At 50.2% G+C, this 17,856-nt stretch overlaps 2 protein-coding genes across 2 annotated transcripts; both read right to left on the bottom strand.

Annotated features, from left to right (window-relative positions):
- Positions 1 to 6,760: 6,760 nt before the first annotated feature.
- LOC129146293 (golgin subfamily A member 2-like) lies at positions 6,761 to 11,251 on the bottom strand. Its single transcript, XM_054698183.1, has 4 exons — positions 10,662 to 11,251; positions 7,218 to 9,838; positions 7,019 to 7,125; positions 6,761 to 6,947 (listed from the first exon to the last, which is right to left on the bottom strand). Exons 2-4 carry the CDS (start codon positions 7,300 to 7,302, stop codon positions 6,873 to 6,875), a joined length of 267 nt encoding a protein of 88 aa, XP_054554158.1. The 5' UTR covers positions 7,303 to 9,838; positions 10,662 to 11,251; the 3' UTR covers positions 6,761 to 6,872.
- Positions 10,809 to 16,315, bottom strand: LOC129146292 (serine/threonine-protein kinase MARK1-like). Its single transcript, XM_054698182.1, has 2 exons — positions 11,394 to 16,315; positions 10,809 to 10,848 (listed from the first exon to the last, which is right to left on the bottom strand). Exon 1 carries the CDS (start codon positions 15,029 to 15,031, stop codon positions 14,420 to 14,422), a length of 612 nt encoding a protein of 203 aa, XP_054554157.1. The 5' UTR covers positions 15,032 to 16,315; the 3' UTR covers positions 10,809 to 10,848; positions 11,394 to 14,419.
- Between the last annotated feature and the right edge of the window lie 1,541 nt (positions 16,316 to 17,856).

Raw genomic sequence — 17,856 nt, 5'->3', positions numbered from 1 at the left:
GGGTGAAAGTTGGGCTGAACCTCCTCCCTGCACTGGTCCTGAGTCCCAGGGAGATGGGGCATGAGGGGAGAAAGTGTTCAGGAAGGGAGGAGGCTGGAGAGCTTGAAAAGGGGCATCAGGTGGAGAAGGAGTGGGACTCAGGGGGACAGAAGAGGGCACTAGGGTGGGGGGACAGAAAGGGACTAGGATTGAGAGGAAGCATGGGGGGACAGAGGAGCCTAAGGCAACAGCCTCCACCAGAGAAGCCTTTTCCCTCCTCCCTGCTCTCACCAGCCCAGGTTTGGGCCACAGCCCTGGACAGAAGCAGCAGGAGGAGTGTTGGGGACCCCATGACCAGCACTACTGGGGTCGGGGGAGCTCCTGACTCTAAGCTGGTGGGTGGAGACTTACCTGGGGGCCATGCTGATTGGCTTCCCTGGGAGCCTCCAGGCACTGGGGACTGAGAACTGGGGAGGAGTCACAAGTGTCCAGGGCCCAACACAGGTGTTGGAGACAGAAGGGAGGCTAAGGGGGCAGTGGGGTATCCCCAACAGTAACCTTCCTGCCCTAGACACAGCCCTGGGGCCTGGAACTATGAGAACCAGACTGGACACCTGGGGCTTTGCTCTGGCCCCTCCTGTCCTCACCCAAAGCTTCCTCACCCTGTCTCCATGACCCAAGCACTGGGTCTGTGATTCTCAGTATTTTCCTTCCGGATCCGTGTCCAGTCTTACAGATTAGGGAGGACGCCAAGTATAATCTTGTTTAGGAGGTATCACTCCCCATACTTACCACACTGGGAATAAAGCGAGTTTGATCATGTAGTTGTTTCATTTAGAATAATAGTAATAATCCAATGCCTGTTAATAGATAATCAATAACCAATGCCTGTTAAATAACTTCCTTTAATCAGGGCAATGGGAAGAGTGGATCTTTCATGTGTTTTATGTTTGCAGTTGTCTTTCTTGTCTGTCTCATTGTTTTTTCTTGTCTGTCTCATTAGAAGACAGTAGGATTTTCATGTTTCCTTCTGCATTTAGCTGTGGTTCTGGTTGAAGTCTATGAAAAAATGTCTACAGCTCAGAATGGAGGTGTTGAAATTGTATGGGGAATATAAAAATAAAATTTATTATTAAAAAAAAATGTCTACAGCCTCACACAAATATGTTGAAGTAGTGTTTTCACATTATCGTGAATATTCCACTTGGATACTAAATTAAATCTATACAGCTGGCATTTTCTCCCAGGTTATTTGCAAAGTGAAACCTGAAACAATATCATTAAATATTTCTTATTCTGTTACATTTCCATAGTTCTCTCTTGCATAAAACTAACTGCAGTTAGTTTTAATGTGTGATTTTTTTTTAAAGTAATATGTTGTTCCACAGATTATAAAGCTCTTCAATGTTCATTACACTGGATTCAAATTATTTTAAAAATTTTATTTTATTTTTCACCACAAATCCAAAAAGTAAAAGTAGTCCTGGAAGTTGTCAAGTTAGTGATAGGACACAATTTTCCATGATTCTGGTTTTTTCTGAGCACTTACATTTGGTCAAGGTGAAGTTACTCTCAGTCAGCAATTGTCAGTTGATTTTCTCAAAGGAGCACACACTCATTTTCAGGACAATGTCTGCTCATTAACCAGATCAAATAGCCACAGATTTTATCATTCATTCCTTCATGTGAAGATGGTATTGCCTACAAAAAAAGAAAAACAGTCTAATTCATCTCATGCAAATGTTTTCCTTGGCACATGGTAGTTGGGGACGCAGCAGGAGTGTTGTGTGTGCACTTGCGTGTCCTCGCATCAGGTGCTGTAAAATGTGGATTTGAGGATGACAGAATAATGAAGATAATTTTTAATGCTTCAACCAAGACACTTTGAAAGACACTGCCTTTGAGTTGTGTTTCTGAGGTAAGTAGTTGTGAAGAATAACTGCAGTTAGTAATATAAGCTCCATTTTTAGTAAGTTTTACCTCAGCAGATATCAAAATAGTGTAAAAGCCAATGGTGTCTTCGTGACGTTTAGAAAATAGTTTTGACCTCGTGGCTCCTGTGACAGGCTCTGGGTGACTTCAAGGATTCCACAAACACTTTGAGAAATGCTTTTCTCAGTGAACCAGGGAGCATCTCCCAAGTGTTCTCTGCCTTTGCCTCCTCTTCACTTGCCAGCATCCCTCTCCCTGGCTGGCTCCTGCCTCCCCAAGCTGCCTCCCCTGCAGACACAATGGCAGCAGAGAGAGGACCCTGGAGACATGGAGCTTGCCCTGTCGTGAGAGATGGACACTGAGTAAAGGTGACAAAGACACGTGTAAACCTGACCTGAGCCAAGGGCTGGAGCGTGTTTATTATGAAAGTAGAGCAGTAGGAGTGCTTCTATTATTTTAAATAATATCAAAAGATGTAAAAAAAAAAAAAAACAAAAAACAGGGCCTCCGTGGGGGCATAAGGTTTAAGTCTGAGTGCTATCACTTCTTAGACCTGAGTTTGATTCCTGACCAGGGAGCAACCCACAGGGGGCAGCAGACCTCTCCTGTCTCACCCACTACTCCCCTCAGCAGGTGATTTCAGTGGATTGGCCTATTCTGCTCCCTACTCTGTGTCTGGTGAATCCTCTCACCCTCTGCACCTCTGGCCTGTACCCCAGTTCTCATATGCATAAATAAATTAAAAATGAATCTAAAAACAAAGAAACAAAAAATTACATGCAGCATCAAGTACAAGATCCATCTCAGACCCAGTAAATAGCAGAGGCTGGGGACCCAGTGGTGGTGTAGGTGAAACAAGACAATGGGGCACTCAGTCAGCAGGAGTCAGGCTTTGTCGTCAAATAAGTTTGATGTCAAACTAGAGAGGGTCAGTCCACCATCCAGTGCTGTCAGGCCAGGAAGTCTAGGCTGGTCTGCAGCCCCAGCCAGTAGTCAGGCACCACCTGGGAGACTCAAGGTATAGCTTAATCTAGCCCTTTGTTTAATTTCTCTATATCCATATCTAAGTGATGTTTTTGTCTTTCTCCTTTGGGCTTATTTCCATTAGCTCCATCCATGTTGCCCCAGATGGCATGAGTTTATATTTCTTGATGAGTAGTATCCTATTATCTATGTACCATCCCTTCTACAGCTCGGCTACTGTAAATAGTGCTGCAGTGATCAGGGGGTGCCAATTTCCTTTGAAGTAGTGTAAGGTCCTCTGCTGGTGTGCTGGCACCTGCCACCCTAAAGGGAGCTAGAGTCTCTGAGACCACCTGCTTACTCTGCACAGGGGATTCCAGGAGGTTAGAAGTTCTGCAAATAGAACTTTTTTCTTTTTTTTATTTATATAAGCACTGGGTAAAGTCAGAAGCGTGGGAGGGTGAGAGAATTCACTAGAGCCAGAGCAGGGAGCAGAACAGGCAGAAGGACCGAAGATATTGCTGAGGGGAGCAGCGGGTGGCAGGAGAGGTCCTTCGCGCCACACACACACACACACACACACACACACACACACGTGCAAGCGCGCATCTCTGGTGCTGGGAACCGCCGGCTGTGCTGTCCTTCTGAGTCTTGTGGCCCAACTACAAGCAAACACTGTCATCCCAGCCGCCCCCGCCAACAAGTGCCACCTCCGACGAGCCTCCCTGCCATTCCTGGCCTGCGCACAGTGAGCCCGCCCTGCACCTTCCTGCCCCTTCCCCGAGCTTGGGGGTGCTGTCCCGGCAGCTGTGTGCTTCTGGCCGCGACCAGTCCTGCTGTCTCTTGGCTGAGAATGAAACCCATTTCTGAACAATGGGGAGCAACGTGTTGTGTGTTGGCTGTGTTCTGTGGCGTTCAAGGGGAAGGAAAGGTTTAAGCATGGGGGCTCAGGGGTGCCTGGGAGGCCCCAGTTTTTCCCAGGCTGCTCGGGAAAGCACCTGGACTTAGCTGGTCTTCATCTGAACCCTGCTGTGGCCACCAGGGGTAGAGTGCCAGCCTGGAGGACTCATGGGGCCTGGGTGGGAGCCCCAGAACAGGGTGAGAGGAGAAATGCCTAGGCTGGAAGCCAGTACTCTGGCCCTCCCGGGGCGGCACGCAGCCCACAGGCCCGACAGGTCAGAGAGCTGAGGGGGATTGGATGCCCTGACAGGCAGCGCCAATGCGCACCTTGCACCCCGAAGCCTGCCCTCTGCTGGCAGGACCCACACCCAGCGCAGCGCCTGAGCCCAGAACCCAGGGCCCGACCACGTGGTGAGTTCCGTTTATTCAGAAACAAAAGTGAAACACCAGGAACCACTCCCTGGCCTTGCCTCCTTCCTCTGTCCTGGGCGATCTATAAATAAGTTTCCTTGATGTCCAATGATTCATAGAAACCTCCTCTCCCAGGGGCCACCACAGCCTCCGCTGTGATACAGGGGCCGTCTCAGCCCCATGTACACACGTCCCAGCACAGTATGTACACCGCGGGGTGCCCGCGCGCCTTCCGCCTGGCCTCCACCAGCCACCCCGGCCCCGCTTCTGGCCAAGCCCAGTTTTCCACAGGGTTGGGGGAGTGTGTACCCCCAAATTACCTGAGTAAGCCATGCATTCCCTCTATGGGGACTTTCTGTAAAAGAAGCAGTGAAGGCCACCTCTCTGCAAATCCGGGGTGGCCCCAAGATAATCAGGCACAGAGGCCCACGGGACTTTTGCAAAGACAGCAAGTGGAGGCCACCCCCTTGTGGACTGCGGTGGCCTCATACCTGTGGGACATTCGAGAGGAGCGACGGGGGAGGCCACCCCTTTGCGGATTGGGGTGGCCTCATGCCTGCAGGACTTTTGTGAGGAGGGGGATGGGGGAGTTCTCCCCTTTGTGGATTGGGGTGGCCTCATACATTTGTGAGGGGGCAAGGGGGAGACCACCCCTTTGTGCACTGGGGTGGCTTCATGCGTGTGGATCTTTTGTGAGGGGCGGGACGGGAGAGGCCACTCCTCTGCAGATTGGGTGGCCTCATGCCCATGGGCCTTTTGTGAGGGGGGAAGGAGGAGGCCACCCCTTTGCACATTGGGGTGGCCTCATGCCCGTGGGACTTTTGTGAGGAGGACAGGGGAAGCCACCCCTTTGTGGATTGGGGTGGCCTCATGCCCGCAGGACTTGAGGGGTGATGGGGGAGGCCACCCCTTTGCAGATTGGGGTGGCCTCATGCCCGCGGACCTTTTGTGAGCGGGGACAGGGGAGGACACCCCTTTGAGGACTGCGGTGGCCTCATGCCCGCGGGACTTTTGTGAGTGGGACAGGGTAACCTCAAGCTGCAAGACATGTGTAGTGAGCAGAGCCCCCCCTTAACAGGTGGGTTCCCACAAAATAATCGGGCACACATGCCCATGGGGACTTTTGCTAGGTAGTAGGAGAGGCCTCCCCTTTGCAGATAGGGATCACCTCCAGAATAATTGGGTGCAACAAAAAGTAAAAATAAAAAAAATAAAGAAAAATCAAAACAATTATTGGGTCCAACAAAAAATTAAAAACAAAACAAAAAAAAAACAAAAACAAAATTGGGTGCAAAGGCCCATGGGGAAATTTCAAAAGGGAGCAGGGGAGGCCACCCCTTTGTGGATCTGGGTGGTCTCAAATAAACCACTGCTATCTCTGTGGCTACACTCTAGACAGGTGTTGGTGCCCACCTGCCCCAGCTGGTATCTCTGTCTGCACTTAGCCCCCGTGCTGGGCTTTCAAAGTGCTGCCCTGCTCGACATGGTTGGGGTGAGGTGGGGGGCACGTGGCCCAAAATTGCTTAATATAACCTAGGCCCTCTGCAAGAAGGCCTGGTAAGGATTCAACTGGTCATACAAGGAGCCCCTTATTGTAGAACGGAGCCCCCTAAATAACTAGCTGGATATTTCTAGCTCCTTGCCTCTGGAAGTATGATTAGTCCAGAGTTAAATGAAGACACAGCCCTAACCTCAGAGGCTAGGGTCTGCACCTATTTCACCCTATTAGATAGGGGAGTTGTTGTACCCCTTTTTTAAGCCGAGGGATGAAAGGACGACTGGGAAGGAGAGCCAAAGGATGGGGGGGAAAGCCTGGGGAACAGGGATGGGTTGGTGAGGGCCAGGTGGGGGCAGAGCCTCCGGCCCCATGCCGGTGGCCTAGACCACCATTATCTTCACCTCCTTCTCGTCAGCCTGGTAGAAGAAGGGAAGGCATGGGCTGTTTCCAATGGTGACGCCTTCCTGGGATTTCTGCATTTCTTGAAGCAGCTGAACGACCTGCTGCGCAGAGGCGTTCTCGAGGGGAGTCAGGCCTAGCTGGGCCTCGCCCTGGGTCGGCTGCACATCGTGGACAAGGCTCACCTTACTTGGTTCTTTAGAGAGAGTAAGGGCAGGAGCAGGGCACAGCACAGGTTTTCTGATCCCTTGCAGACCGGGTAAAGGAGGAGTCAGAGTCCTCAGTGGTTTTGCAGGTTTTTTATTGGGGTTACACCGGCATATGGCAGGCAGGGGTGCTGGCTGGGGGACTAGGAGGCTGGCAGGCCTCCCAGCCCCCAGCAAATCTTCACTTTATCTGGGCTCTCTGGTGATCTCGGCTTCTCTTCCGGCTTCAGCTTCGGCTTCTACTGCTGCTGCTGGCGTCCCCGTGACGCCGCCCTTAAAAGCACAGTCTTAGCTCAGCTGAATCCCATCTACCTATGCCCACACCCTACTCCAGGTGCCCACCATCAGGCATGCATTCAGGACAAGGATCCATCATCTATCCTGATGGCGGAAGGGCAGAAAAGCCTGATATTTTCTTTACCCTACAGAGAGACAGAGACAGGATGCTGTGTGCCTGGCGGAGTGTGCTCTTCCTGACCAGCTGCCGGTTAGGGGCTTTCCTCACCTTGGACGTTGGCGGTGCCAAGCTTCTTGGGGACTAGGCATGCGCTAGTGGGCTCAGCAGCAGGGTTCTGGGCAGGTGCTCAGGGCTTTGCCCGCCATTCGTTGCGTGCCTCCACCAGCTGCAAAACCAGCTCTTGCAGCGCTAACAGCTTCACCTGGAAGCAGAGATGCTCAGAAGCCCGCCCCGCCCCCAGCCGCACCACCATGGAGCCAGAGCTCTGACTACCTTCATCTCCTCTTTGTCCTGGGCCAGCTGCCTTATGGACTCCTCCTTCTCTTGGTGCTCCTCCCTCATCACTGCTCTCTGGTTCTGGTAGAGAGTGATGTATTCTCCTAGGGGGAGGGCGCGCAGACAGCTCAGCTGCTGGGGTCTCCCCAGCCTCTGCATAGCACCCCAGCTGCAGGGCACAAGCCTCCCCGCTCACCGATGGTGTCAGTCTCTCCAGACATCTGGATACATCGATGCTCCAGCTCCTCCATCCAGTCCTGTAAGCCCACTTTCTCCTGCATGAGCTCGGTAAAGCGGCCCTCGGCCAGACAGCGGGCTCAGGGGCTCAGCAGTGCCGGCCTGCCCAGCACCCAGCCCGCCCAGCCCTCCGGAAAACCACACTGTAGGGTAAGATAAAACTATCAGGCTTTTCTGCCCTCCCGCCTTTAGGATAGATGAGGGAACCCTGTGGTCTGAATGCAAGCCTGATGCAGGCACCTGGAGTAGGGTGTGGGCATATGTAGATGGGATTCACCTGGGCTAAGACCGGGCTTTTAAGGGTGGCATTCACAGCAAAAGCAGAGAAACGTAAGCAGAACCGAGAGAGCAGAGCAGCAGAGACCACCAGAGAACGCCAGAGAGCCCAGAAAGAGTGAAGACTTGCTGGGGGCTGGGAGGCCTGTCAGCCTCCTGACCCCCTAGCACCCCTACCTGCCATGTATCCAGTAACATGGCAGCCGCACTACGTAAGCTAAAGGCCAGTGAGTCTTTTAAAATCACCTGTGGGTGATGCCCTGCTCATAGTTGAGTGAGGGTGAGGAGCTGAGGAGCCCATCTTTGGGGGATGGGTAGGGAGCCCACAGCATGTGCTCTCCCGCCCATAGGATGGATGATGGAACCCTGCGGTCCCGAATGCATGCCTGATGCGGGCACCTGGAGTAGGGTGTGGGCATAGGTAGATGGGATTCACCTGGGCTAAGATGGGCTTTTAAGGGTGGCGTCACGGGGACGCCAGCAGAAGCAGAGAAGCAGAAGCAGAACCGAGAGAGCAGAGCAGCAGAGACCACCAGAGAAGGCCAGAGAGCCCAGAAAGAGTGAAGACTTGCTGGGGGCCGGGAGGCCTGTCAGCCTCCTGGCCCCCTAGCACCCCTACCTGCCATGTATCTGGTAAATCCCAATAAAAGTCTGCAAATTTCACTGAGACTTCCAGGACTCAGTTCTTTACCCGGTCTGCTGGATCAGAAAACCTGACCAGTGGCCATTCCTTCCTGCCTTACACACACTCACCTGAAGTTTCTCCATGGCTCCCTGAAGGGCCTGGTGGGTCTCCCCAGGCACACTTTCCCCCCGGGGGCTGGGGCCTCCATCTTCTCAGTCTCCTGGTCCCATGGGGCTACCTGCTGAGCCAGGAGCCAGCAGAGCAGCTTTTGCTCCTTTAGCTGTCTGTGTAGCCGCGCCTGTTCTTCCTCAGCACTGGCCAAGGCCGAGTTACAAAATGCCACCTGTGGCCAGAGGTGCAGGGTGCCCCTGTGGGCCCGGCAGGAGGTTGGGAGGCACACCTCTCAGGGCCTCCGTGGGCACACCTGATTCGAGGATGGTGTTGGTGTCTACCCACTAGCTCCCAGCAGAGGTGGGTGAAAGCTTAATCAAAGGGAGGGAAACCAAGAAGAAGGGTGTGCTGGTGGGAGGGGGAAGGTGGGGCAGGAAAGGGGCCCCAGGGCCGAGCTCACCATGGCCTCGCAGCTGTCTAGATCGTCCGGGATGCTTAGTTTTGTCAGGGGACCCTTGTCCTCCTCTTCCTCCTCCTCTTCACTGTCAGTCCATTTACTGTTGGGGGGGGCAGCCAGAGGGGCTCAGAGAACCCCTGGGTTCTGAAGCAGCCCTGAAAGCCAGCAAGCTCTGCCCCCTCCTCTCTGTGCAACCCCGCGCCAGCAAGTCCCCAAAGGAGAAGGATCCAAGTTGTCCTAAGGGTGGATTCCATCTCTTTGGAGTGCTCCTTTAGGGGTGTCGGAAACTGTTCACCAGACTGAGACTGGCACTGGAGACAACACTCCACCAGAGTGTTGATGCTGTGTTGCTGGGCACTGTCCCTTACAGTTCCCTCCCTCTGTATTTACTTAGTTCCAACAGGGAATCAGTTAGTTGGTGATTTTGTTCTGGTCATGAGGTGGCACCAGAGACCTGTCCTTGCTGACCTTTGCTTTTTCCCAGTGGTTCTCGGCTGGCCTTAGGCTATTTATAGTTCTCCGTGGAGTCCTTGTCTTCCTCTGATGGCGCCCGGAGCCGCTCGATCACCTCTGTGGTGATTTCTTCACCGTTCTCCACAGTTCCCATTTGTGGGGTGCGGTGCCTGAAATAGTTCCTCTCTACTCAGTGTCCCACTTGATCTGTAGTTCGTTCTTGCAGTTTTTTTTTTTTTCCCTCCTTTCCGTTGGTCGGAGAGAGCCTACTCAGTGGGTGGGGGAGGGTAGCAGGGTTCTGACTCTCCTTTTTTTAAAAAAAGAAATAATAAAACTTCTCTTTGGCAGAAACAAAAAGTCTCTGTCTTGTGGGGAAACTCACTGTGTATGTGAAAGGGGGAATCTGGTGAAACTTTTCTCAGACGTGACCCAAGAACCCCAATTGTGAACCCAACACCTCTCCAAAATATCACTCCTCACCAATGTCAACGTTATAAAAACAAGCAAAGTCAGAGAAACAGTCAGCAAGAGGCACATCGAGGAGAACTGGCTGTAACTGAGTGAGGCAATTTGGATTATGGAACATAAAATGTACATTAGGAAAAACTGATGAAATTAAGCACAGAGTTTGGTCACTGTGTCAACATTGCTTCATTAGCTGTGAAAAAAAAAATACAACTGTATTCATGTAAGATGTTAACAAAGTGGAAATGGTGTGGGATGAATAAGAACTGTACTATCTTTGCAACTTTTCTGTAAATTTAACAGTATTCATTAAATGTTATGGTTTTTTTTTTTAAAGTCCTCAATACTAAATAGGTTGTAAAAGGAAAAAATGATCTACTTTCCTGTTTCCCCAGGTTTTGTTATCCAGAGGCTGGAGAGAGGGGTCCTGGGGAGTAAAGCTGGAAACCTCACACCCAGGGCATTCCCCCGAGTCTCCTGTCCTCTGAGCCCTGCTTCTCTGACTCCTCACAGAGCATCTCACCACCAGGACGCCGCCCTCCAGGACCCCCAAATCTGCCCATCTCAGAACCGGCCCTGTCCGGGCAGCTCCACCAGAATCCGAAACACTCCACCAGAATCGGGAAACAGTCAGACAACCCTTTTTATACCGGGGCTGCCCTGAACAGTTTGGCGCAGTAAAGAAAAGGGGAGCCAAGCTAAACTTTCTCAAAGGAAGTGAAAATTCATTGCGCCCCCAGGCAAGCGTCGTACCCAAGATGGGTGTCCCTGAAATTGTGCCCGTTGTGGGGGGAGATGTCATTTCATAGGGTGAGGTGAGGTTAGGCAGGAAAACTGGGTTGGCAGGGGGGGAAACAGGCTTAGGGGGAACTAAATTGTTTTTTCGTGGAGCTGAGTTGTTTTCTCCTGCTTATGGCTTCAGTTTTGGTTTGATGGAATCAGGGGTACTGGTGTCAGGACCATCTTGTTTGTATGTGGGCTTCCCCATTCCTGGCCCCTGCATCAACCTTTCATACCAGCATTTTGTTGAAAAGGTGAAATGGTTCTCTCTTTGGCTACTTCCTGCTTGCCAGGGGCGAAGACCAGGGTGGGCGCTCAGGCCTGGTTATGAGACAGTCTTTGAAGCGCGAGGATATGGGTGGAGAAGGAGTTGGTTAAAGGTGGTATGGGACAGTTCTTGGATCCGGTGTTGGATGAAATGGACTAAGCATGGGGCAAAAAGAAAAAATGAGGAGATTAGGATAAGAAGCCCTGTGAGTGGTAATACCTGGTCCGAGGCTGTGCTGATCTGGAATTGCTGGGCATAGACAGAAGAACTGGAAGTGTCTTGAAGAGATGGGATTAGAAACAGAGGAAGGAGAGGGGCCTCCCCGGTGGTGCAGCGGTTGACGGTTGAGCGCTGGGTTGTGAAGCTGCCCACAGCCTCTACAGCACCGGTTCAATCCCTGGCCTCAAGGCGAGGGTCCCACATGGCGGGCAGACCTCTCCTGCCGCCCACTGCTCCCCTCAGCAGTGTGCTGCGTCAAGTCTGCCTGTTCTGCTCTTCGCTTTGTCTCTGGTGAGTTCTCTCACCCTCCTGTGTTTCTGATTGTACCCAGTGCTTGCATAAATAAATCTTTGAAAACAAAAAAAAAAAAAGAAACAGAGGAAGGAGAATCAGAGGGCCTCTACTCTATAGGCTGAGTGGGATGTGGACCAGGGATGCATTGATGCAAACCCGAGTTGGGCCCATGTGCTCGTATACATACTGCTTGTCCACAGGGACCACTTTGACCCTGGACAGCTGATGCCTTGACAGCCATTGGTGTAGTCAGGATGATCGTGTGTGGACCCATCCACTTTGGCGGAAGTGGTTTTGAAGAGATGGCTTTCAGAAGAACCTGGTCTCCAGGGCACAGCAGGTTGACAGGTGCATCAGGGGACGGAGGCACAGGTTGTGGCAGACAAAGGTCTGCGTGTTCTTGGAGCAGCTGTCTGAGCAAAGAGAAGTATGGAAAATATCCAGCCAACAGTGTAGGTTGGACGCGGAGCTCATGGTTAGTAAGAAGAGGTCTGCCACACATCCGTTCAAGGGGGGTCAGGAACAAGGGGCCATGGGGACTGGCTCGGAGGTGCACTAAAACCAGTGGGAGCAGCTCCACCCAGGATTTGTGGGCTCTGTGGAGAGTTTGGCTAGGTGGTCTCTGGTCAGACCATTTACCCGTTCTACCTTACCAGAGGATTGCAGTCGGGAGGGAATGTGTAGTTCCCAGGTGATGCCCAGGGAGGAGACCTGTGGAGTAATCTTTGAGATAAAGGCAGGTCCACTGTCCGAATGGTGATGGTGTCCACCGTAGTAAGAAGAGGGTGTTACCTGCGTTAGGGAGTGGAACACCCGTGAAGCCTGGCAGGATGGAGAGTGGAGGATTGGGAGAGGGAGATGAGAGGGTCTTTGACAAAGAGAGTAGAAATCTAACAGACAAGAGGGTGATGGAGGGGAGAGAGCCTGATGAGTGAGCAGGTCCTGGAGCCGATGTGGAGAACTAACATTTACAGGTTGGCCCAGTGTGGGTTTTAAGGCCTTAGGTCTAGCGAGACGAGAAGCTGCCGCAAGTGCACGCAGGCAGGGCTGCCATCCTCTTACAGTGGGATCCATTTGTTTAGAGAAATAAGCAACTGCTCGCTGGACTGGCGTAGGTTGGCCCAGAACCCCTAGAGCAACGCCCTGTTGCTCATCTGTCAATAACAGGAATGGCTTTCCCGGGTCTGGGAGTGCGAAGGCTCATCTCAGAGAGCTTTTCCTGGATAAAGCAGAGAAAATGGGGTGTAGAAACAAATAAAAGCATGATCATGATCACCAGGCCTACTATGGGAAGGATCCATGGCAGTAAGGGAGAGTTGGTCCAAGTTTGGATGCCCTGGCCCCAGCTTCAGCTGACAAAAGTTCAGTCAGAGGGGGCTTTGCTGGTCCGATGAGCAAGCCCATGAATGTGTTGGAGGAGGGGGAGACACCTGAGTACACACGATTTCTCACCAAAACCTCCCTGTCAGACCTTCAACACTTTCTTTTGCTTGCTTTCATTCTAATGCCATTTCATTTTACCCATCCGGCTTTACATTATCTTAAGGCCCTTCAGAATATCCCTCTTCCATACATTTCTTTTTTCAAACACTCATACCTCACCTTACTTGCATTTACCAAACTTAGCAAAACCTTAGTTTTAGAAGGGAATTGAACACCATCTAAACAATAATGAAAAAACACCAATTTAAGGTAGACAGCCCCTGTAGTTTTTCGTTCCTGTACCCAGTGATTTAATTGGCAGAGACTGGTGTTCAAAGCCTGCATCTGTTGGGCGATATTAATGTTTCCAATTTGGCTAAGGTCACCCTGCAGGGTTTGAATCCAGGGAGGAGGAAGGGTGGGTAGCCGTCTGGAGAGGATTTTTAAAAGGAGAAATTCCAGCTGGACTGACACTGTGTAAGAATCCCAAGTTGCAAAATCCCTTCTGCACGTACTCCATGACGAGCTGCAGCTTCGGCCCAGGGGACACTGGACACCTAGGTGTGCTCACTGCGGGACTGAGACTGATCATAGCCTAGGCTTCGTGGAGCAGGAAGATGTGCGGATTTTCCAGCTGAGCAGGTCATGGTGGATTAGGGCTGCTCTGTGAATAACCTCTGCCCACCTTGGAGAGTCCCGTTTGGATTCTAATATACTGGTCCCAGAGTCTTTCTTAAGGGGAGCTAGAGAGCCTTTCTATCTGCTCCTTGCAATCTGCACGATTTACCACCCAGGCCCAAGCCTTTGCAAGAGCTCCTGCATCCTCTGCACCATCTGTGTGCCCAGGGGTGAGCAGCAGGTCTCTCCCACCAAGGGGGCAGTACCTAAGATGGGGGAGAGAGGCCCAGGGTTCCTCGCCTGTGGCCCTGGGACCTCTGGAGGCTCTGCCCACACAGCCCCACACCCCTCTCCTGGTCCTGTACCTGCTCAACTCTCCCCAACCCCTCCGCACGCCAACCCTCACCCGCTCTGCTCCTCTCCAGATGCTTCACCAGTTTCGTTGCCTGCCTGGTCCTTCACCTGCTCTGCTCCTGGGACATCAGTGCTGCCCAGACTTCTGTGCTGCAGTCCTGTGAGTCTCATGCTGCTCCTGGCCCCTCTGACTGGGCCCAGCCCCGGAGCCTCTCCAGAGCCTCAACCTTCCCTGGTGTACTCCTGTTCACCATGGCCACTGAGTGCTTGTTCTTTGGGGGTGGGGGGTCTTCTGCCGGGTATGGCACTATTTTTAATCTTTGTTGCTCTCCAGTTCCAATGCTGCACAGCAGCAACAAAATTCTAGGATAATTTCTAATACTCTATCTCTGGCCCTGATGATTGCTGAAGGGGCCACTGCACTGGAAGGCCAGTCACATATTGGGGGACGTCTTAGGGTGGTGCTGGAGGGCTGGGGAGCTGGACTGATTGTGTTGGCCCTGCTTTCCTGGTCCCTCTCCAGCTGGGGGCCTGTCTCAGTGGTTCTGCCGTGCTCCCCAGTGTTCTCCAGCTGGGGTCTAGCCACAGAGGTGCTGGTGTCCCCCCAGCCATCCTCCAGCTCTGGGCCTACGCAGAAGGACTGCCCTTTGGGGTGTCCTCTAGCAGGGGGCTTGGACCTGCAGCAGTGGTGTGCTGCTGCGCATCCTCCAGCTCAGGGACCTGGTGGAGATGACCCTGTTGCCCGGGGTGACATCCTTTCCCCTCTTTTGGACTTCCTGCTTTCGCAGGATTCCTGGCCTTGGGGCATTCCCCAAAACCTCAGGCTGAGGGAGTGGGGTGGGTATCTTTTCCAATCTTCTGCACTGGGTGCTTTCCCAGGATACCCGGCCTTGGGGTATTCCCCGAAACCTCAGGTGCCGGCGGGGTGGGGGTAGGTGGGGAGTCCTTGTAATCAGGGTAACTGGGATCCCGGAAAGTGACGCGCTTCAGCACCTGGAAGGTAACGCGCCTGGGCCGCTCCTCGCCCTCCTCCTCATAGTCCTCCTCCCCCGCCTGCTTCCTGGAGGGGAGGATCAGGTAGGTGGCCATGACCTCGCGGTACTTGTTAGTGTCAATGGCCTCCCGAATTTCCTGCCTCTGGTAGCCCAGGCGCTCCATACCTTTGGTGATGGCAAGGTCCAGGGGGCAGAGCGACGGCTCGCTGAAGGGCAGGAGTCCCCTGCTCGTTTCTGCTACCCAGGCGTGCTGCTGGATGCTCTCCAGGGTGCTGCGCTTCCAGGGGTCCCGTGCCAGCATTTTGGCCAGCAGGTCCCCGCCCTGGACCATGAGGTAGGTGGTCTGGTGGACGTTCCCACCCAGGACGCACTCCCTGATTGCCCTGAGGCTGGGCCCCCTGAAGGGCAGTGTGCCGGTCACCATTTCGTAGGGCATGATGCCCAGGCTCCACACGTCCACCTTGGGGCCGTTGTACTGCTGGCCAAGGTAGACCTTGGGGGCCCTGTATTCTGGGCGACAGCAGCACGTGCTCAGCGCCTGGGGGAAGCCTTGGACACTGAGCCCGAAGAGGTAAAGGACCTATACAAAGAAAACTATAAAACACTATTAAAAGAAATAGAAGACACAAAGAAATGGAAAGACATCCCCTGCTCATGGATTGGTAGAATAAACATTATTAAATGGCCATCCTACCAAAAGCAATATACAGATTCAATGCTATTCCAATCAAAATCTCAATGTCATTCTTCAAAGAACTAGAACAATTATTGATGAAATTCATATGGAATTACAAAAAACTCCGAATAGCCAAGCTCTCCTGAAAAAAAAAAAGAAGGGAATGGAGGCATCACACTCCCAGACTTCAAACTCTACTACAAAGCCATAATCATCAAAACTGCATGGTATTGGAACAAGAACAGACACACAGACCAATGGAATCGAATAGAAAATCCAGAAATAAACCCACAGATTTATGGTCAACTAATCTTTGACAAAGGAGCAAAGACTATGCATTGGAGCAAAGAAAGTTTGTTCAATAAATGGTGCTGGGAAAACTGGGTTGCCACATGCAAAAGAATGAAGCTTGACCACTACCTCACACCATACACAAAAATCAACTCAAAATGGATTAAAGAACTAGACATAAGACCTGAAACCATAAAATACATAGAAGGAAATATAGGCGAAACACTACATGATTTGCACATCAAAGACATCTTTACAAACACATCACCCAAAGCAGTGATAGTGAAGGCAAAGATAAACAGCTGGGACTACATCAAATTAAAGAGCTTCTGCACAGCAAAAGAGACAATAACAAAAACAAAGAGAAACCCCACCAACTGGGAGAACATTTTTTTACACAACACTAATGATAAAGAACTGATCACAAAAATCTGCAAAGAGCTGATGAGACTCAACAACAACAAAGAAAATAATCCAGTCAAAAATTGGGCAGAAGAGCTAAAAAGAAACTTCTCTGAAGAGGAAATGCAAATGGCCAACAGACATATGAAAAAATGTTCAACATCACTTGTAATCAGGGAAATGCAAATCAAAACTACCATGAGATACCATCTTACACCAGTGAGAATGGCACATATTAAAAAAACTAGCAACAACAAATATTGGCGAGGGTGTGGAGAAAAAGGAACTCTCTGCACTGTTGGTGGGAGTGCAAACTGGTCCAACCACTATGGAGAGCTGTGTGGAGATTTCTGGACCTACTAAACATAGAGCTTCCATATGATCCAGCAATTCCACTCCTAGGTATTTACCCAAAGGACACAGAAACATCAATTCCAAAGAACACCTGCACCCCTAGGTTTATAGCAGCACTATTTCCAATAGCTAAGCTTTGGAAACAGCCCAAATGCCCAAAAATAGATGACTGGATCAAGAAGATGTGGTACATATATACCATGGAATATTACTCAGCATTCAAAAAAGATAAACACATGCAGTTTGCAGCAACATGGATGGCGCTGGAAGGGATCATGCTCAGCGAAATAAGCCAGAAAGAAAAGCAAAACTACCGGATGGACTCACTCATAGCAGGAATCTAGAAAACTTAAATAAGGGACCAGGAAAATGAGTAACTATACGAAAGTAAAAATCAAAATCAACAAAAAACTTTGAACCAGTGACACTTTTTTGGGGGTGGGTGGCGGGAGGGGAGGGATTGGGGTCAGAATGGGGGGGTTGCAATTGTTGGGGAATATAAAAATAAAATTTATTATTAAAAAAAAGAATAACTACTTTTTAAAACTAATGCACATGACCAAAGTTTTAAAAAAAAAAATCAAAAAATCTGTATCACTATCTAATGCCTTAGGAGTATTAGTTATAAATGACAACTATATAAAGTCTAATAAAAAATTCCCAATTTTGAGATCAGGATTTAAGATTTTGGTAATCAAAAACTAGATCAAAACTTAATGGTTGAATTTGTAGCATTCAAGCCTTACAGTTTTCATGTTGAGTATCAATATTTTATGTTGAAATGTCTCTATTTTCAAAAGGAAGCACACAGTATTCAGGAAAAAAAAAAGAGTAATTGACCTAGTCTACATCAAAAAAGATAAGTTTGCATTTTGATGATTAGTCCTAAATCTCTTGATAAAATTCTTTTCCAGAAAAATCCCAGATTGACTTCTTTCTTTCCCCTTGTCCTAGCAAAATCTAGCCTCATGGGCAAGTTCCTTAGCAACACTGTGTTCCTCACAGGTATGTAGGAAATGTATATGATATTAAGTCTCTCTTATTTTTCTTGGTTTTCATCAATCTATCTAGTACTTGCCTAAGAAAGAAATTTGGTTTTTGGGATGTTAGAATTTGCAACTCTGAAATTAATTTAAAATTCCTGTCCTAAGAAAAACTAACAGCTACAATTGGTATCTCTCCCTTAAATTTTTTCTTTTATCATTATTTAAATGGTGGCCAAATTTCATATAAAACTAAGGTCTTATTAAGTTTAAGAATGAGAATGTTAAACAATATCACTTTCTCTAAATATTGTTGAGCTTGCAGGTTTATTTTTTGCTTCTTATATAAGAAAACTAAAATTTAATGACATCTCACCTAAACAAATTAAGACAGTTAAAATATGTGTTTCTGTATGAGATATCCAAGATAATAGGGTGGTCCCCAGGTAAAGGGGAAGTTCCAGGTTCCCTGCCCAACCCAAAGGAAGAGAGAGAAGGGAGCTGAGAAGGGAGAGAAGAAGCTGCAGTGGAGACTGAGAAGGAAAGAAGCAGGAT

This window comes from Talpa occidentalis, unplaced genomic scaffold (genome assembly GCF_014898055.3).
Source record: "Talpa occidentalis isolate TD23 unplaced genomic scaffold, MPIMG_talOcc4v2.1 talOcc4.2, whole genome shotgun sequence".
Lineage (NCBI taxonomy): Eukaryota > Metazoa > Chordata > Mammalia > Eulipotyphla > Talpidae > Talpa > Talpa occidentalis.
The sequence above is the reverse complement of the archived record's forward strand: the minus strand, read 5'-3'. Positions and strand labels throughout refer to the sequence as shown.